The sequence below is a fragment of the Alnus glutinosa genome, chromosome 14 (genome assembly GCF_958979055.1).
Source record: "Alnus glutinosa chromosome 14, dhAlnGlut1.1, whole genome shotgun sequence".
Taxonomy (NCBI): domain Eukaryota; kingdom Viridiplantae; phylum Streptophyta; class Magnoliopsida; order Fagales; family Betulaceae; genus Alnus; species Alnus glutinosa.
The window spans coordinates 2,119,894-2,137,726 of record NC_084899.1 but is presented as its reverse complement, the minus strand read 5'-3'; the positions used below and the strand labels follow the sequence as shown (position 1 = coordinate 2,137,726).

At 31.6% G+C, this 17,833-nt stretch overlaps 2 protein-coding genes across 3 annotated transcripts; both read right to left on the bottom strand.

The window, feature by feature from the left end:
• Positions 1-1,102: 1,102 nt before the first annotated feature.
• LOC133858173 (uncharacterized) lies at positions 1,103-4,146 on the bottom strand. Of its 2 annotated transcripts, XM_062293650.1 has the most exons (3): positions 3,983-4,146; positions 2,928-3,127; positions 1,103-1,587 (listed from the first exon to the last, which is right to left on the bottom strand). In XM_062293650.1, the coding sequence occupies exons 2-3, from the start codon at positions 3,107-3,109 to the stop codon at positions 1,401-1,403; spliced, it is 369 nt and encodes a 122-aa protein (XP_062149634.1). In that variant the 5' UTR covers positions 3,110-3,127; positions 3,983-4,146; the 3' UTR covers positions 1,103-1,400. The 2 variants fall into 2 exon arrangements, with proteins under 2 accessions (XP_062149634.1, XP_062149635.1); XM_062293651.1 differs by lacking the exon at positions 3,983-4,146 and having other exon boundaries at positions 1,103-1,597; positions 2,928-3,062.
• Positions 4,147-5,851: 1,705 nt separating this feature from the next.
• LOC133858129 (uncharacterized) lies at positions 5,852-8,580 on the bottom strand. Its single transcript, XM_062293572.1, has 3 exons — positions 8,420-8,580; positions 7,373-7,572; positions 5,852-6,292 (listed from the first exon to the last, which is right to left on the bottom strand). Exons 2-3 carry the CDS (start codon positions 7,552-7,554, stop codon positions 6,106-6,108), a joined length of 369 nt encoding a protein of 122 aa, XP_062149556.1. The 5' UTR covers positions 7,555-7,572; positions 8,420-8,580; the 3' UTR covers positions 5,852-6,105.
• Positions 8,581-17,833: the final 9,253 nt, after the last annotated feature.

Sequence of the window (17,833 nt, the reverse complement as noted above, 5' to 3'; positions counted from 1 at the left end):
TATAATGCAATTCTCCTCATGCGCACAAGGATTGAATGTCGCACACATGAATTTGATATTTTTTTTTCCTTTTCCTTCTCAAAATTTTAAGCGCGACATACTTCTATAACCCACATTAATTTTGGCCCCAAATGTTATTAAAAGCCGAAAGATATCCTTTATTAAAACATAAGATATAAAGACATTATCTTGGATTGCCCTTTTTCAGTTGTATTGATTTGTCTTCAGTTATGTCTTGACATGTATTGGTAGACTACCAGAAGTATGTGGAGTGTAGTTGTGTGGAAGATGATATCTACGTGTCTTTTATGGTGTTTTTATGGAGGAAAACAAATTACTGGAGTTTTGAGAACCATGAGAAAACATTAAAGGAGATTAAATCATTTTTTTTTCAAATTTTATATCTTTAGACAACTGTTTGTGTTTCTCTTTTATTTATTAATTATAGTGATTTCCTTATTATTTTTAATTTTAGTTAGGTGCTTCCAAAGTATAATTTCAACGTACTTTAAAGAGTTTTTCCTCTTGTATACTATTAATGTACTTAAAGAAAGCTTTTATGCTTTTAATAATAATTATCAATTACTTAAAAAAAGAAGAAAATAAAGACATTTTCTTGGCTTGAACACTTCATTGGTAGTGACTCACGCTTTCAAGGTATATAAACATGTTTGTCAAACTTTAATAGTTGGGTTTTGGATGTTTGTTTTAATTTTTTTACGTAGCTTTTCTCTTTTCTAAAAGAGTGTTGCTTAGATGGTTTTAAGAATTCGTTTTTGATTATTCTTTTTGTGTAGCTCTGTTTTGCTTTCGTACTCATTGGGAGATTTTGTAAGTTCTTCCAATGAGAGGGTAAGTATTGTCTTCCAAAAGGATGTAATACGGAGCCAGACTAAAAAATTATAGATCCCTTTAATTATCATTAGCTGCAACAAAACAAAATCTAATCCATGAAATGAATTCTCTCCATTTTAGTAAAACGGACAGATCGTATTCCGCAAAGAACACAGTCAACTGTCATGCCTTCAAGAAAGCTATCCGAAGGTAAACTAAAGAATCCTTAGATCCCCCACAAACCACTGCAAAACATCAGGTATAGAAATTTGGTTTTGTAAATGCTAGAACAGAGAACTGTATTAAGGTTGAAGTAAAACAGCAGATCAATACAAGTGCAGTATTATCGTTCTTTCATCAGAAGCAGCAGTAGTTTCCAACAAAGATAACAATAAAACAGCAAGGTGCATATGAATTAACTTCAAAAGCATATGGATTATTAATGCTACCACAGATTCCAACTGACTTCTCAGCTTCAAAAATTTTGACGCAGGGTTCCCGTGATTTAGATCACGAAAATAACAAGAGAAGCTTACAAATACAAACCCCTTAAACGGTGGTGATTCTCAGACGTGGTAACCAGTGAAAGTAAAACCCCTTCCCACAATCTCACCAGCACAAAACCATGCGAAGCATTCCAGCCCAAACAGAGCAGCAATGCCAGCATCTTCGACCTTCAGCTCCTGCCTGTTCTTCCATAAATGCTTGACGTAATCAAGTTCCTTCCAAAATGATTCGTAACGACCAGGGATACTGTACAGAACTGAAAAAATAAGTCAAATAAAGTTGAAGACCATGTATAAATCCTAAGGAAAGCCACACATGATATTTCACTAACGAGTATAGATGACATGCATTTACGATGTTCATTTTTCGCCAAAAGAGTGGATAAGTTAGTCATATTTTTTGCATGGGGCAGGATTAAAATATAGCAAGAAAAATTGCAACTCTATTTTTTTCTGGGCAATTGCAACTCCATTTAAAAGAAGATTGTAGCAAACAAATTGTCATTGATTGGTCCTCCCAAGCACAATCTAAAGCAACCTGAGTATGAGATGCTAACTTAAAGTCCTAAAAACCACCAAGTGAAAGCCCATACTCTCCTTACAGGCTAGTTTGCATAAAGTTTGAAAATTGTCACCAATTCTTGAGGACAAGTCAAGAGTATATCTTTTTTTTTTACATATAAGTAAAGGAAGTTCATTAAAAGCACAAGGGGCACACCCCAAGTACACGGGAAATATATAAGAGAAAAAACACACTGCATATCTTGAGATGTTTACCATATCCTATGTAACTATAGTAGTGCCCATCATAAACAGCATCTTACCATCTAAAGTTAGCAAATGCCTGATAAAGCCAATTAACAAGCACCTTATCTTAGACCAACCATGAGCAATCCATAGACACCATGAGTAAAGGAAGTTCATTAAAAGTGCAAGGGGCACAACCCAAATACACGAGAAGTATACAAGAGCAAAACACAATGCATATCTTGAGATGTTTAACATGTCCTATGTAACTATAGTGCCCATCATAAACAATATCTTACAATCTAAAGTTAGCAAATGCCTGATAAAGCCAAAAACAAGCACCTTATCTTAGACCAACCATGAGCAATCTATAGACACCATACATTTGTTACGACTGAATTAATATGATCCTCCAAAGAAACATACCAAACTCCTACTTCACTTATTGATACATGCATAACATCATCATATATGCTCTACACAACTAAAACCATTAGAATATGCTTAATAATTACTAGTTTTAAATAATCTAATTGGATTGAAGTTAGACTTTCTAACAACATTCTTTGGTAGTATTTTATCATTGTGTTTGACAAATCTGCAAGTAGTTGTTTCATTTTAGAGCTAGAATGCTAATATCCTTGGTGCCTAATATTTAAATGCCGTTAACTTATATATAATAAATAAATAAAAAATGCCCTTGAACTTTCTATAGTTCTTATGGTATAATACCAAGGCACACATTACATCACGCAAAGGAGTGTGAAAATAACCCACTAAAACCAACCAGATGAAAAATAATATCAAATGCCAAGACAACAGGGGTACAGGAAGTACAACCTAGCAAGGCGAGTGTAAAACAATTGCTTAGACAAGAGGTTGCATTTCTCCACTGTAGGTGGCTCCTGAATGTATTGCTTGTTCTGCTCCAACAACTGCTTGTAGTAAGCACCTCCATGCTTGGAGACAAGCTGAGATGCTTGACAAGCCTTAGATTGCAACTGCCGCAACTTCGAAGCCATCAACTTCCCAAATTAAGTCTAATCAAATAAACCAATATATAATTAAATACCCAGCCAAACATATCATTACTAAACCACAAAAAGAGATATTATTCCAAAAACATGGCTCCATTTGTTAAAATTTTTGTTTTCTCTTCTCAAAACAAAAACATTAACAAACAACTCAAACACAAAATACTCCAAAAAAACAAAAAACCAAAAAGCATCAACAGCCATTGATTTTCACACCACTAAACACTCTACTTGATTATTCTAAACATAGCAAATAAATAACTACACCAAACTGAGCCATATACTTGGAGACAGAGTTCTTAAAACTAAGGTCAAATTATGGAATAAAACAAGCTTTGACACTTCCAATTACTAGCATTTTCTTCATATCTTCGCACCAACTGAAGCCTAGAAAGTTATGGAAGCCCAAATTCATATAATACCAACTAAAAAAGACACCCAACATGCACAAAACACAAAATCCCATCGTTATTGTAACTTTTCAATAAGACCAGCAAGGGAAACAAGCCAAAACCAATACAGATAGGACCAACACTCAAGTTAATTCAGTCACAACCTTTCACGGCACAAATATCAGTCTCGTACCCATAAGAACAAACGCTTCAATCCCTAATTACTTCACGTTCAACCTAATCCGGGTATGAATCAAAAACCACAGAGTACCACAAAGCACAAACCGCATTATAGAAACCCCATCAACATAAGCGCCAAAACACATGGGGATCTGATAAAAAGCAAAAGATCTAAAACGGAAAAACAACAATCCAAGAGACACAATTGAAATGCTCATACATAGATAGTATAAAATTAACGAAGTTTGTAAATCTCAAGTGCAGAGGGAATTAATTCAAAAGGATTTACCTTCTGTTGCTCTCGATTAGAACGCACGGGCAAATACAAGGAAACAGAGACAAGGACTTCCACCTCTCGCCGCTGGGAGGTCTGGGTATGCGCGAGAGAGATAGATAGAGAGAGAGAGAGAGAGAGAGAGCGAGCGAGCGAGAACGTATAGGGATTCGACGGAAATCTTACCGTGGACGCTTTTTTTTTTTTTTTTTTTTTTTTTTTTTTTTTTTTTTTAGAAATGATCCTTACACTCATTTCTCACAACAGCCCCACAACAAGCTGACGTGACTGGTAATATTTTAATATTTTTTACAAAAGGAAAAGAAAACAAAACAAAAAAAATAATAAAATATTACCAGCCACGCCAGCTTGTTGTGGGGCTGTTGTGAGAAATGAGTGTATGAATCATTTCTCATTTTTTTTTTAGGGATTTTGATTCCTGCACTACACTATCACAACAAGTGCACAACACCCCCTCACATGAGGATGAGCCCTACACATTGGACCTCATCCTCATATGAGAGAGTATTGTGCTCTTATTGTGTTGATGTTGTAAAATTTCATTTATAAAAATTTAACTACACGTACGATTTCTTTTTTTTTTTTTTTTTACTGAGTTCCTCTTTTTTCAACCTAATATTAGTGTCTAAAAATATCATGTCACATTTTGGATGTGAAAAATATATGCATTTTTAATTGTAATGATGCAGTTGGTTTTTGTTTTTTTTTTTTTATTTTTTATTATTAAAAATGTATTTGTTCTTTTAACTTTGTTCTTGCAATTAAAAAAAAAAAAATTGTGCTTCTTATGTACAAAGGGACGAATCTCTCTTTTTCTTTCTTTTCTTTTTTTTTCTTTTTTTTTTTTTCAGTGGGGCAATTTGGAATGCAATTACAGAAAAATAATTCAAAATTACTGAAAAATAATTTAAGGAATGCTAAATACTCTCACTTCTCCGCACTCTTTTACGCAGCTTTTAAAATCAATTTTAGATTAAAATTCAATAAATATATATTACAAGTCTACTGGTGGATTTAAAACTCACAAGGAGTGTGAAAATGGGTTTGAGAAAATGAGTGTGTATGTAATGTTATTCAAATATTTATCCTAACTTACCAAATTCTTGGTGGAATTTTATGGTTAAGAATTTTAGGGTTCTTGAAATATTTTATTCATATCGTTGGATTATTATATCAGTATTATTTTTGTTTTTATTACTTGGTATTTAATAGTTCAATATTTATCTTTCATTTGCGTAGTTTAAAAGTGATCAAATCAAGATGATAAGCATTGCATACAGTGAATTCTCCAGTTGTAGTTCATCTGGAAAAAAGTGACCGATCACATGCAGAAAGAAGGATCATCGACTCATCGAGCAAGGAGTGTAGTGGATTATGGAAGTTAATGGAGCTTGAATCTGTCTAATGCAGCCAAGATGTTTTTGTGAAGAGCATGTCATAACATATTGCCAACCAAAGAGAACTTGCTGAAAAGATGCGTAGTTAAGGAAACCTCTTCCCCTATTTGTGGAATAGATGGCAAAAGTCAAATATATATTATTTGGAACTGCAGATCTGCGATGGATGTATGAAAAGCCTTTACTCAAATGGAAAGCTCCTGCAGTAGGCATGCAAAAGGTAAACTGAGAGATGTTGCGGTTAACACAACTAATGGTCGGTTGGGATTGGAAGAATCCTTAGATCCCCCACAAACCACTGCAAAAATATCAGGTATAGGGATTTGGGGAAAACATGATGGGAAATTGTAAATAAGTTGTAGTAAATGCTCCTACCGAGATGGAAATTCACCTAGGAGAAACAGTAAAGAAGTTCTAGTAAATGCTTGAACAGAGAAATGTATTGAGGTTGAAGTAAAACAGCAGATCAATACAAGTGCGGTATTATCATTCATTCATCAGCAGCAATAGCTTCCAACAAAGATAACAAAACAACAGCAAGGTGCATATGAATTAACTTCAAACGCATGGATTATTAATGCTACCACAGATTCCTACTGACTTCTCAGCTTCAAAAATTTTGTAGCAGAACAAAAATTTTGACGCAGGGTTCTTGCAATTCAGATCCCGAAAATAACAAGAGAAGCTTACAAAAACAAACCCCTTAAACCGTGGTTATTCTCAGACATGGTAACCAGTGAAAGTAAAACCCCTTCCCACAATCTCACCAGCACAAAACCATGCGAAGCATTCCAGCCCAAACAAAGCAGCAATGCCAGCATCTTCGACCTTCAGCTCCTGCCTGTTCTTCCACAAATGCTTGACGTAATCAAGTTCCTTCCCAAATGACTCGTATCGACCAGGGATACTGTGCAGAACAGAAAAAAAATAAGTCCAAAAAAGTTGCAGACTATGTATAAATCCTATGGAAAGCCACACGATATTTCACTAACGATTATAGATGACATGCATTTACAATGTTCATTTTTCACCAAAAGAGAGGACAAGTTAGTCATATTTTTCACCAAAATTGCAACTCTATTTTTTTTCTGGGCAATTGCAACTCCATTCAAAAGAAGGGAAAATTGTATCAAACAAATTGTCATTGATTGGACCTCCCAAGCACAATCTAAGGCAACCTGAGTATGAGATGCTAACTTAAGGTCCTAAAAACCACTAAGTTTTGCCCCATACTCTCATTGCAGGCTAGTTTGCATAAAGTTTGAAACTTGTCACCAATTCATATATATATATATATATATGTAAAGGAAGTTCATTAAAAGCGCAAGGAGCACAACCCAAGTACACAAGAAGTGTACAACAAGAGAAAAACACATTGCATATCTTGAGATGTTTACCATATCCTATGCAATTATAGTGCCCATCATAAACAGCATCTTACCATCTAAAGTTAGCAAATGCCTGATAAAGCCAAAAACAAGCACCTTATCGTGGACCAACCATGAGCAATCTATAGACACCATACATTTGTTACGACTGAATTAATATGCTCCTCCAAAGAAACATACCAAACTCCTATTTCACTTATTGATACTGCATATCATCATATATGCTCTACACAACTAAAACCATTAGAATATGCTTAATAATTACTAGTTTTACATAATCTAATTTGATTGAAGTTAAGACATTTTAACAACATTCTTTGGTAGTATTTTATCATTGTGTTTGACAAATCTGCAAGTAGTTGATTCATTTTAGAGCTAGAATGCTAATATCCTTGGTGCCTAATATTTAAATGCCCTTAACTTATATATAATAAATAAATAAAAAATGCCCTTGAACTTTCTATAGTTCTTATGATATAATACCAAGGCACACAATACATCCCGCAAACTTGCAAAGGAGTGTGAAAATAACCCACCAAAACCAACCAGATGAAAAGTAATATCAAATGCCAAGACAACAGGGGTACAGGAAGTACAACCTAGCAAGGCGAGTGTAAAACAATTGCTTAGACAAGAGGTTGCATTTCTCCACTGTAGGTGGCTCCTGAATGTATTGCTTGTTCTGCTCCAACAACTGCTTGTAGTAAGCACCTCCATGCTTGGAGACAAGCTGAGACGCTTGACAAGCCTTAGATTGCAACTGCCGCAACTTCGATGCCATCAACTTCCCAAATTAAGTCTAATCAAATAAAACAATAAATAATCAAATACCCAGCTAAACATATCATTGCTAAACCACAACAAGATAGATATTATTCCAAAAACATGGCTCCATTTGTCAAAAATTTTGTTCTATCTTCTTGAAACAAAGACATTAACAAACAACTCAAACACAAAATACTCTTAAAAACACAAAAAACAGATCCATTGATTTTCACACCAACTAACACTCTACTTGATTATTCTAAACATAGCAAATAAATAACTAAACCAAACTGAGCCATATTATTTGTAGACAAAGTTCTTAAAACTATGGTCAAATTACTGAATAAAACAAGCTTTGACACTTTCAAATACTAGCATTTTCTTCATATCTTCGCACCAAATGAAGCCTAGAAAGCTATGGAAGCCCAAATTCATATAATACCAACTAAAAAAGACACCCAACATGCACAAAACACAAAATCCCATCGTTATTGTAACTTTTCAATAAGACCAGCAATGGAAACAAGCCAAAACCAATACAGATAGGACCAACACTCAAGCTAATTCATTCACAACATTCACGGCACAAATATCAGTCTCGTACCCAAAATAACAAACGCTTCAATCCCTAATCACTTCACGTTCAACCTAATCCGGGTATGAATCAAAAACCAAAGAGTACCACAAAGCACAAACCGCATTATAGAAACCCCATCAACATCAGCGCCAAAACGCATGGGGATCTGCCAAAAAAGCAAAAGATCTAAAACGGAAAAACAGCAATCCAAGAGACACAATTGAAATGCTCATACATAGATAGCATAAAACCAACGAATTTTGTAAATCTCAGATGCAGAGGAAATTAATTCAAAAGAATTTACCTTCTGTTGCTCTCGATTTGAACGCACGGGCAAATAGAAGGAAACAGAGACAAGGACTTCACTTCTCTCGCCGCTGGGAGGTCTGTGTATGCGAGCGAGAGAGAGAGAGAGAGAGAAAGAGCGTATAGGGATTTGACGGTTGTTTTGCCGTGGTCCGTGGGCGCTTTTTTCTTTTTTCTTTTTTCTTTTTTAAAAGTTTTCGGTTTTTCTCAACCTAGTATTAGTGTATAAAAATGTCATATGTCATCTCGCGAGAAATATATGTTTTTTTTTTTTTCAATTACAATTATATAAATTGAAGTTTTTTTATTAAAAATGCATTTATTCTTTTAACTTTATTCTTGCAATTAATAATAATAATAATAATAAGAAACAAAAACTGTTCAATGAGAAACAAAATCTAGGGCGAAAACCCAGAGTCAAATTTCGATTGAAAATCAAAATGGTACTTGAAATTGAATCGAAACCTATGGAATTTGAAGACGAAGACGAAGAATAAGAAGAACCGTACCTAAGAGAGAGAGAGAGAGATTTGAGATAAGTAGAATGATGTTTCGACGCTCATTCTTAAACATAAAGAGAGAGAAGTGGAAATTAGAGGGAATTAATATAACAACATAGAGGCTAATTTGACGCTTTCTCTGAAAACACATATTTTAGCTTATTTCACTTAAACCGGTTCAACTATAAAAAAGAACGTGTCTTTTGATTGGCAAAAGCATTGTTTAACTTAAACGTGTTTTTTTATCGGCAAACTTAAAATCACCATTTAACTTAAAATGGACTCATAGAAGCATTTTAAGACATCACTTGTTGCAATTATAAGCTCTCGTTTGATTGATTTCCCTAATATATATATATATAATATATTTTTTACATGTAAAGGGACACATTTTTTTTTTTTTTTAAGTGGGGCAATTAAATTTAAGGAATGCTACATACTTTCACTTCTCTACTATTTTACGCACCTTTTAAAATCTCTATTATATTAAAATCTAATGGTGGCTTTAAAACTTACATGAAGGAGTGTGAAAAAGGGTGTGAGAAAATGAGAGTATGTGTAATATTACTCAAATATTTTTCATTGCTTACCAAATTCTTTATGGAATTTTATGATTAAGATTTTATTTTGCTATATATAATTATATATAATGTTGCACTTATTTAATTTTTTTTTAAAAATAATATGATAAAAATATTTATTATATTATAATATATAACACTATTAATTTTGTAAAATTTAATTTGGTCCACAAAATTAATTCTTTTCATTTCACCTGTTGAATGGCTTATCAATTTTTAGGATTCTTGAAATATTTTATTCATATCTATGTATTATTATATCAGTATTTTTTTTATTACTTAGTATTTATTAGATCAATATTTATCTTTCATTTGTGTAGTTTAAAATTAATCAAATCTAGATGATAAGTACTGTGCAAAGTGAATTCTTAGCTCATCTAAAAAAGAAGTGACCGATCACCTGGAGCTTGAATCTGTCTAATGCAATCAATATGTTTTTGTGGAGAGCATGTCATAATATATTGCCAACCAAAGAGAAATTACTGAAGAAGATGAATAATTAAGGAACCCTCTTGTCCTAATTGTGGAATCCATGGCCAAAGTCTACTATATATTATTTGGAGCTACCCATTTGTGATGGATGTATGAAAAGATTCTACTCAAATGGAAAGCTCTTGCAGTAGGCATGCAAAAGATAAATTTAAATGCTGCGGTTGACACAACTAACAGTCGGTCGGGAATAGGTATTATAAAGAGAGATCACGAGTGTCATTCATTAAATCCCATCCATCAAATTTGAAAATAATGAATGAGACTTGAGAAAATATATATATATAATTGAATGAGTAATGATATACACCACCCCACATTCTCCTCCTAGCTCCTAGAAGTATATGTTGCGTGGTTTCTCATAATATTTAGTGCATAAAAAGTGATTTTTTTTGTTAGGAGTCCCCCTCTTGGTCCGTCTCTGCATCTACCCATGATTAAATCATTAAAAATTTCATGCAAAATATGATAATTTGATACTTTCAGAAAAAAATAAAAAATTATTGTGTTCAATTGAGAGTACGTTTAACCTTGCAATTTTTGTAGCTTAAGCGAGCATTTTTAAACAAAATCGTGAAAAGTGTTATACTTTGAAGTGCATTTGAAAAAAGAAAATCCAGTTTGAAAGATAAAAAAAAAAAAATTAACTTTCAAATTAAAAGGGTTGTGTTTTTTTTTTTTAAAAAAAATAATAATAATAATTTTAAAGGTTAAATTACAATTTTACTAAATAACTAATTATACTTTTAAAAATCATATTTTTATTACCGTTTTGAACTCGCTATATCAAGCCCACGTTACCACGTACACTCAAAGGCTAATGGATTTAAGATAAGGGAAGGGATTTGAAAATTATTATTTTGAGGTAATTTTAAAATTATTATTAATAGATCAGATGCATTCTTCTCCTTTTTTTGAAGTTACTTAACAAGGGGAAAGTTATTTAACGGTGTGGACAAGCATTAGTCCATGATTTCGTGCATTGGCAATCCCCTTCAACCCGGCCCATCATTATCAAGACCCGAGGGGATTATCCATGTCAAAAGGGCTATAGAGCCCAATATTAAGCAAGAACTGGGCCCAATTGTTTTTTGATGGACTAGAACCAGGCCCAATTTTAAATTTCATCACCCCTTTCGAAGAAGACAAACAACTTAACCATCATTTCAATTTCAAGTTAAATAGATATGATTTATTTGATTAAATTTTATAGACTTAATATTTTAATAGTGTATATATTGACATGCTATTTCAAATTTTAAATAATGTAGCACCGTATAAACTATTTACGGTAAAATAGATCCTTTTTATTTAACTTGAAATAAAGAGGACTTATTGCCGTTTATAAACCATGCCATGCACAATAGTATATATGAAAACAATTTAAATTTAAATTATAATATTATATTTGTTTAGAGTCTAATTTATATTATTTAATTACAAATTCATCTAACTGAAATTTTCAACTAAATTTGTATACAATATATTCAAGTAAGAATTAGGCATTAGAAGAAAGTATCATGATTTTTATCCTCTGATTTTTTTTTTTTTTAAAAAAAAAATAGAATTTTATTCTATGAGTTATTCATGTTAGAAACTTTCTTTTTTTTTTTTGAAAAATTTCACTTAATCTCTATGAATTTTCATCGCTTTTATAATTCCCCCCCCCCTCCCTCCTCAAAAGTTCAAAATCTCTCAATTTTGTGTATTAAATTTTCAATTTTTTGCAATCTCAGGTCCTCTGTTAAATCATAACCGAGGATGTGAAAATTACCAAATACCCCTATATTTTTTTTTCTTTTCTTTTCTTTTTAAAAAAAATTAATTGTAATTTAAGGGTAATTTGTAATTTCATAAAGTTTACAAGAGTATAATGGTCATTTTATATTTTAACTTCAAACCCTAATGGAAGGGATGGGATTGCAAAAAAGTTGAAAGTTGGATATAATATATTAAGAGTTTTTGAACGTTTGAGAAAGAGATTGCAAAAGTAATAAAAGTTTATGGAAGATTAAGTGAAGTTTCTTCTTCTTCTTCTTTATTTTTATTTTTTCTTTCATTCTCCTCACAACCATAACCATACTTCTTCCCAACCTTAGGTAATTAGTGTAATTGATGCATAGTTTCAACCAACACTAATAATCCACCTATAACTCTTTTGAGTCTTTTGCAATTTGAATGTTAACATGTGTCAACATATGATTCGAACCACGTCAACTACTAAAAAAAAAAACTATTCTCCAATCGCACGTTAACACGTGTCAACAAGTTGTAAAAGAATAATAGGTATAACATTTTTTTTTAAAAAAAAGGATGCTAAAAGCCATAAGAAAAAATCTCATAAATTTGTGACACAAAACAGTTTAAACTATCACATCTTTGACATCAAAGCATATCTACGTGGCATTGTAGATTCATTATTGATTTTTTTTTTTTTTTTTAAGGAAAATTGGCAATACCTTGTCAGCGAAAAATTATAAAAAAAGAAAAAGAAAAAAAAAGAGAAGCATTTCTCTTTAAAATATTATGAGAAAACCAGTCATTAGAGAACCAAGGCATTTGAAAACAGCAAGTCAGCAACAAAGGCATAAGGCTTTGTACATGTGGTGTGATACTGCTTACTATGTGACAAAATTTCGCTTTACATATTCAAAATCTATTACATTAGATCGGATTACATGGTTTAGGGATTTTACACTACACCATCACAACAACTGCACAACAACTTTTCACATGAGGGTGGGCCCCAGTGTGTGGGATCCACCCTCATGTGTGGGGCACACCATCATGTGAGGGGTTGTTGTACAGTTGTTGTGATGGTGTTGTAAATCTAACATTTTTCAATTAATAATTACAAAACAAAATTTATTTGAGAAAAATAAAACTTTTATTTTAACAAAATTGTATATTATAGATGTCACTCCTATAAGCATAGTTTTTGCGATAAACAACCAAGAGTACAAAGGGTATGTTTATTAATTGTTTTGACATTTTTTAATTTTTTCTTTTTATTATGTGATAAAAAGTTGAGAGAAGAGCTTTTAGAGGGGTTTACTTAAAAGATTTGTTTGATAAACTTTTTGAAAAAGTATTTGAGTCATGCTACTCGATCTTCACACAAATTTCTTATTTCACACAAGTTGATATAACATGTTTTGAGTTGCTTTCTTAAAAAGGAAAGTCAATTTCACACTTGGGTCCTTCTCACATTCTCCTATTTTGAAAATTAACCATTCGATCTGTATGACATATATAGGACTCACGTGTAAGTCATACAGATTCAATAGTTGATTTTCAAAATGGGATGATTGGAGAATACTAGAAAGCACGCGCTTGCGAAAGTAACTCAAAACAAGCTACATCAACTAGTGTAAAGTGAGTGTGATATATGGGTGCGAAAAGTATTATTCGTCAAATTATTTTATATACAATGACTATTACACTCTGTCACGTCAGTATAATATGATAAAAATATAGTCCTTTAAAGAAACAAATACTAGGTCTGGATTGATAATAGTTTGTAGAGGGTATTATTTTGTTTTTTAGTTGAAAGTTTTTTCGTATGTGATATAAAAGTGAAAATATTTTTGCGTGTTTAAATTTGAAATTAATTTAATTTAATTTTTTATTTTTAAAGAAAGCAAAAGACAAAAAGCATTGCCAAACCATATCTAAATTTTGGGCATCTTCCCTGGCATATACCACCTGAACATGCTTTTGCTCAAATGGGAACACTCCACTGGCTCCATCTCACCACGGCAATCACGCAAGACGCAACCAATTGCTTTACTCTTACACGCCATTCTGCCGACTTCTAAATTTGTTTTAGATGACTCGGATCGTTGACCGTTACGGATCTAATGTATTGAAAATAGTTACAGTACAACTCATGATACAATTTTTGTTTAATTTTGTCTTCGTAGCATTTTATTTTATTTTATTTTAAAAAAAAAATGATGAAGTCATTGTAGGAAAAAATGCTAAGTTATTTTCTTAAAAAAAATAAAAATAAAATAACACGTAAGCGAAGTTGGACAAGATTTGTGTCAAGAGTTATATAACAATCATTTCTCATCTCATACACTTAGGTGGCAGCTCATGATTGACCTCATGAGCCACAGTAGGTGATCGATCTGACGGCTGTGATGGGTGGATAAGGATCATCTCTAGTTAGTTTTATTTAAGGGACAAAATTGTATTTTTTACATTTATGTGGACAACTTTAATCCTCGAATAATACTAACTAGATCCCCTTCCAATTCATTTGATTCGGAGAGGTTCCAAATGTGTGATGGGTGGATTTGCTTGTAACACAAAAAGTGTCATGGGGAGCCAACAGACCGGGATGGAATTGAATAGAATAGGATCCTCTCAATTTCAAATGAAATTGATACTATCCATTTTTATTGTCATGATTTAAAATTGATACATCTTACGATGTACATAATTTTATATTATTTAAATTTTTAAAAGACGTGTTGATATTGACTTCATATATATCGTTAGATACACTAATTTAAATTATGATTTTTCATTTGAAATGGATAATATTATTTTTATTAAATCAAATAGAAAGGATCATTATTTCAGATTAGTAATATTTCCTAAACAACAAATATACACACTTTGTATAATAAAGCTGATGTAAAAATAATTTTCATTTTTTATTTAAAAATAAAATACTATACATACGAACTTTATTGTACAAAATATGTTCATTTGTCATACACAAAACATTACTCATTGCAGATGGAACAATTTGACTTTTTGGGCATTAAATGGTGTAGGTGTTAAAGCAATGCGCAAAATCTGCGCATGTCTTTCGTACAGAAAATATTACTCATTGTCAACGATTTCAAAAGAATTTGTGATTTTCAAATATATATTTTTTAAAATAAGCCCTTTTTTTATATTAAAATGATGTAAAAAATGTTAAATATTAAAGACATGATATGTTAATAATAATAAAAAAATCATTTTAAAAGATTTTTTTCTTATATTTTATGTCATATAAAAGCTTTGAGCAAAAAACTGTCTTTCAATTTAATAAAAAATGTATTTTCAAAAGTAAAGAAAAAACTTTTTAAAATATTATTTTTTTTAGTTTTATTGTTAACATATCAAATATTTAATATATAGTATTTTTCACGTAAAAAATGACTTAATTTCAAAAATATTTAAGAATCTCAATTTTTTTTTTAAACCGTAAGAGATCTTGATCCTACAAAATATTTACATTTGTCGTACAGAAAACATTACACGTTGCGGATGGAACAAGTTGACTTTCTGGGCATTAAATGGTGTAGGTGTTAGAGAAATCTGCGCATGTCTTTCATACAGAAAACATTACTCATTGTCAACACGAAGCATGTGATTTCCTGCTCTTCTTTGAAAAGAGATCTGCGCATGTCTTTGAAGTCTTTCGTTCCGAGAAAAATTTGTTCTTGTTCTTTGTTCTTTTGTTGTGCTTGATGTAGATTGGTCTGTTAATGCTTTTAAGAGAATGATATTTTTTTTTTTTTTTTAAGAAAAAAATAAGTGCTAAGATTTTAAAAGTAATTTGGAATGTTTGTTTTGAGAAGGAAAAGAAAAAGTGTTATCAAAATAAAGTTATTCATTCGATCTGTTTATTACGTTATTGGTGGATGCACAACTTGATTTTTTTTTTTTTTAAATTATTTTTAATAGCTTACTTCATTTATCCCATTTTCTTATAAATAGAGTAATTTGTAACACAAAAAATGAAGTCAATAAGAAGATCAAGATCTAGCCATATTCTGTTCTATTTCTCTTTCTGCTTTCGTTATTCTCTTACATTTTACATTTTATGGGTTCTTGAACATAATTTGATGTAGAATTGCGCAATATTTGTTTTTAATTAATTTGAATTTAGTCAAATGGGGTAAAACGAGTTGAACAATGTGAACCCGGGCGAGAAAGTATTTCCCAAAAGAAAAAGTTTATCTAATAATTAAGAATTCGTTTAGGTGTTCGATTTTTTTTAAAAAAATATTTAAAATTGTGAATACCAAAAGAATTTGTTTTTTTTGAAATTATGTTTGGATAATTTAAAAAATATGAGACAAAATTAGAAAAAAATTGATAAAATTTGAGTAGACTTTGAATTCAAAAAAACAGTATTTAAAAAGTATTTGTTACTTTTCACCCAAACATGTCCTAAAAGTTTGAAAGGAAGTTGGACTTAATAGAGGAAAGTCTAACCTAATTCTTGAAATTAAACCTAAACTTAAGCAAATTTGGAGGCTAAAACGAAGTTTAATTAATTGCGTGAGGAAGTTAGGTGATTAGTTTATTATGGAAGAGCATTTGGTTGCCAAATGTTGTTTTGAAATATGAAAAAAGCTAGCTACTAATCGAGTCTTAATTAAATTAATATTGTGATAATGAGGGTTAGTTTGCAATATTTTTGTTGATTTTAGAAGGAGATGTTAATTAAAGTCAAATCATGCTTTAAAAGTAAACGCTAAAAATTTGTAAGGAAACTTAATAGAAAAATATGTTCCAATCTCAATGTAGTAGTGATCATCGACTTGCATCGAAAATTCCACATATATTCTATGGTGGTAGGAATGGATGCTGCTGCTAAGATACATCCAAGTTTATGCTTATTAATTACACCCTCTTTGTGTTTGCCTCCTATGCTTAATTACCTTTTAATCATTTCAATGGTAATTTTAAGAGTCACATCAATTTTGAGGGGACAAAAAAGAGACACAAGGGTGATATTTAGCATTACTCTTAATTGAAATCATCTTAGTTGAAGTACTATTCGATGCACGTTCGAACTAGTCGACGGGCCACCTGCAAGACAAGAAAACGACCATCGGAGTCGTGCTGGCCTGAGGCTTGCAGAGAGCCTCCGATGTTTAAGTCAGTAGATTATTTGTAGGAAAAAGTAGAATAAAAAGAGTTTGGGGTCGGTGGTGATTTTATCGTCTTGCATATATATGACCGGCCATCAACTAGTCAGCTGTGCGGAAATCCACTTTTACAAGATGATTGGTGATTTAATATGGCATTATAACAGAAGTCATAAGTTGGTGATTTAACAATAATGATCATTATATGGGAATTATTGGTGATTTGACAATGGTCTTTACATTAATATAATCAAGATTTATTCATTCTAATCTGCCGCATCAATTTCAAATGACGATATCACGTGGTGGAACAATGTTTGGTGTAAGTTAAGCATAATAGTGTATTTATGGAAAGCAAAGCAGTTAATTAAGCATATCTTATCCAATAACTTCTGAATCAAGCCGGCTTAATTATGTGAGCTTGACATGACGATGACAGCATCAACTTCAAATGTCAAAGAAGTAATAAGTTCCAGTTTAGATTCCAACCTAGCCAAGAAGTTTGGTCGGAAACATGTTGAATTAATATTGTATAAACTTCTGCCCCACATTAATTAATTAATTTTAATTAATCATGTCTTTTCAAAGTCGGATTATGTTTAGTTGAGAATTAACGAACAAACCCGCTCCCGCTAAGTATATTAAACAATTATTTATTTCAAAAGCTTAAATTTATAGAAAGCGGTGAATTTAATTAATATTTTAATTAGTGATTTGGTATAGCTAACACGTAAAATACTTTATTGAAATGAGGTGAATTGTAGGCTTAGAGTTCAAACTCAAAATCATCTTTGCTCTTATCAACACCGTGTTAAACCACTATTTATTTAAAAAAATTAAGCTGGAATGATGTTATTCCAACAAAATATGCTTAGAAAGTTCAGCATTATTACTACAGTACTCTTACAAACGGAATTTCTGCAACTCAGAAAAAAAGAAAAAAAAAAAAAAAAAGGAGGAA

What these genes read in the sequence shown, in the direction of transcription:
- LOC133858173 (XM_062293650.1), bottom strand. Translation starts at nt 3,109, where the DNA reads ATGGCTTCGAAGTTGCGGCAGTTGCAATCTAAGGCTTGTCAAGCATCT. An exon ending in TTTTACACTCGCCTTGCTAG is followed by an intron (nt 1,588 to 2,927) that starts GTTGTACTTCCT and finishes AGTTCTGTACAG; the next exon opens with TATCCCTGGTCGTTACGAAT.
- LOC133858129 (XM_062293572.1), bottom strand. Translation starts at nt 7,554, where the DNA reads ATGGCATCGAAGTTGCGGCAGTTGCAATCTAAGGCTTGTCAAGCGTCT. An exon ending in TTTTACACTCGCCTTGCTAG is followed by an intron (nt 6,293 to 7,372) that starts GTTGTACTTCCT and finishes TGTTCTGCACAG; the next exon opens with TATCCCTGGTCGATACGAGT.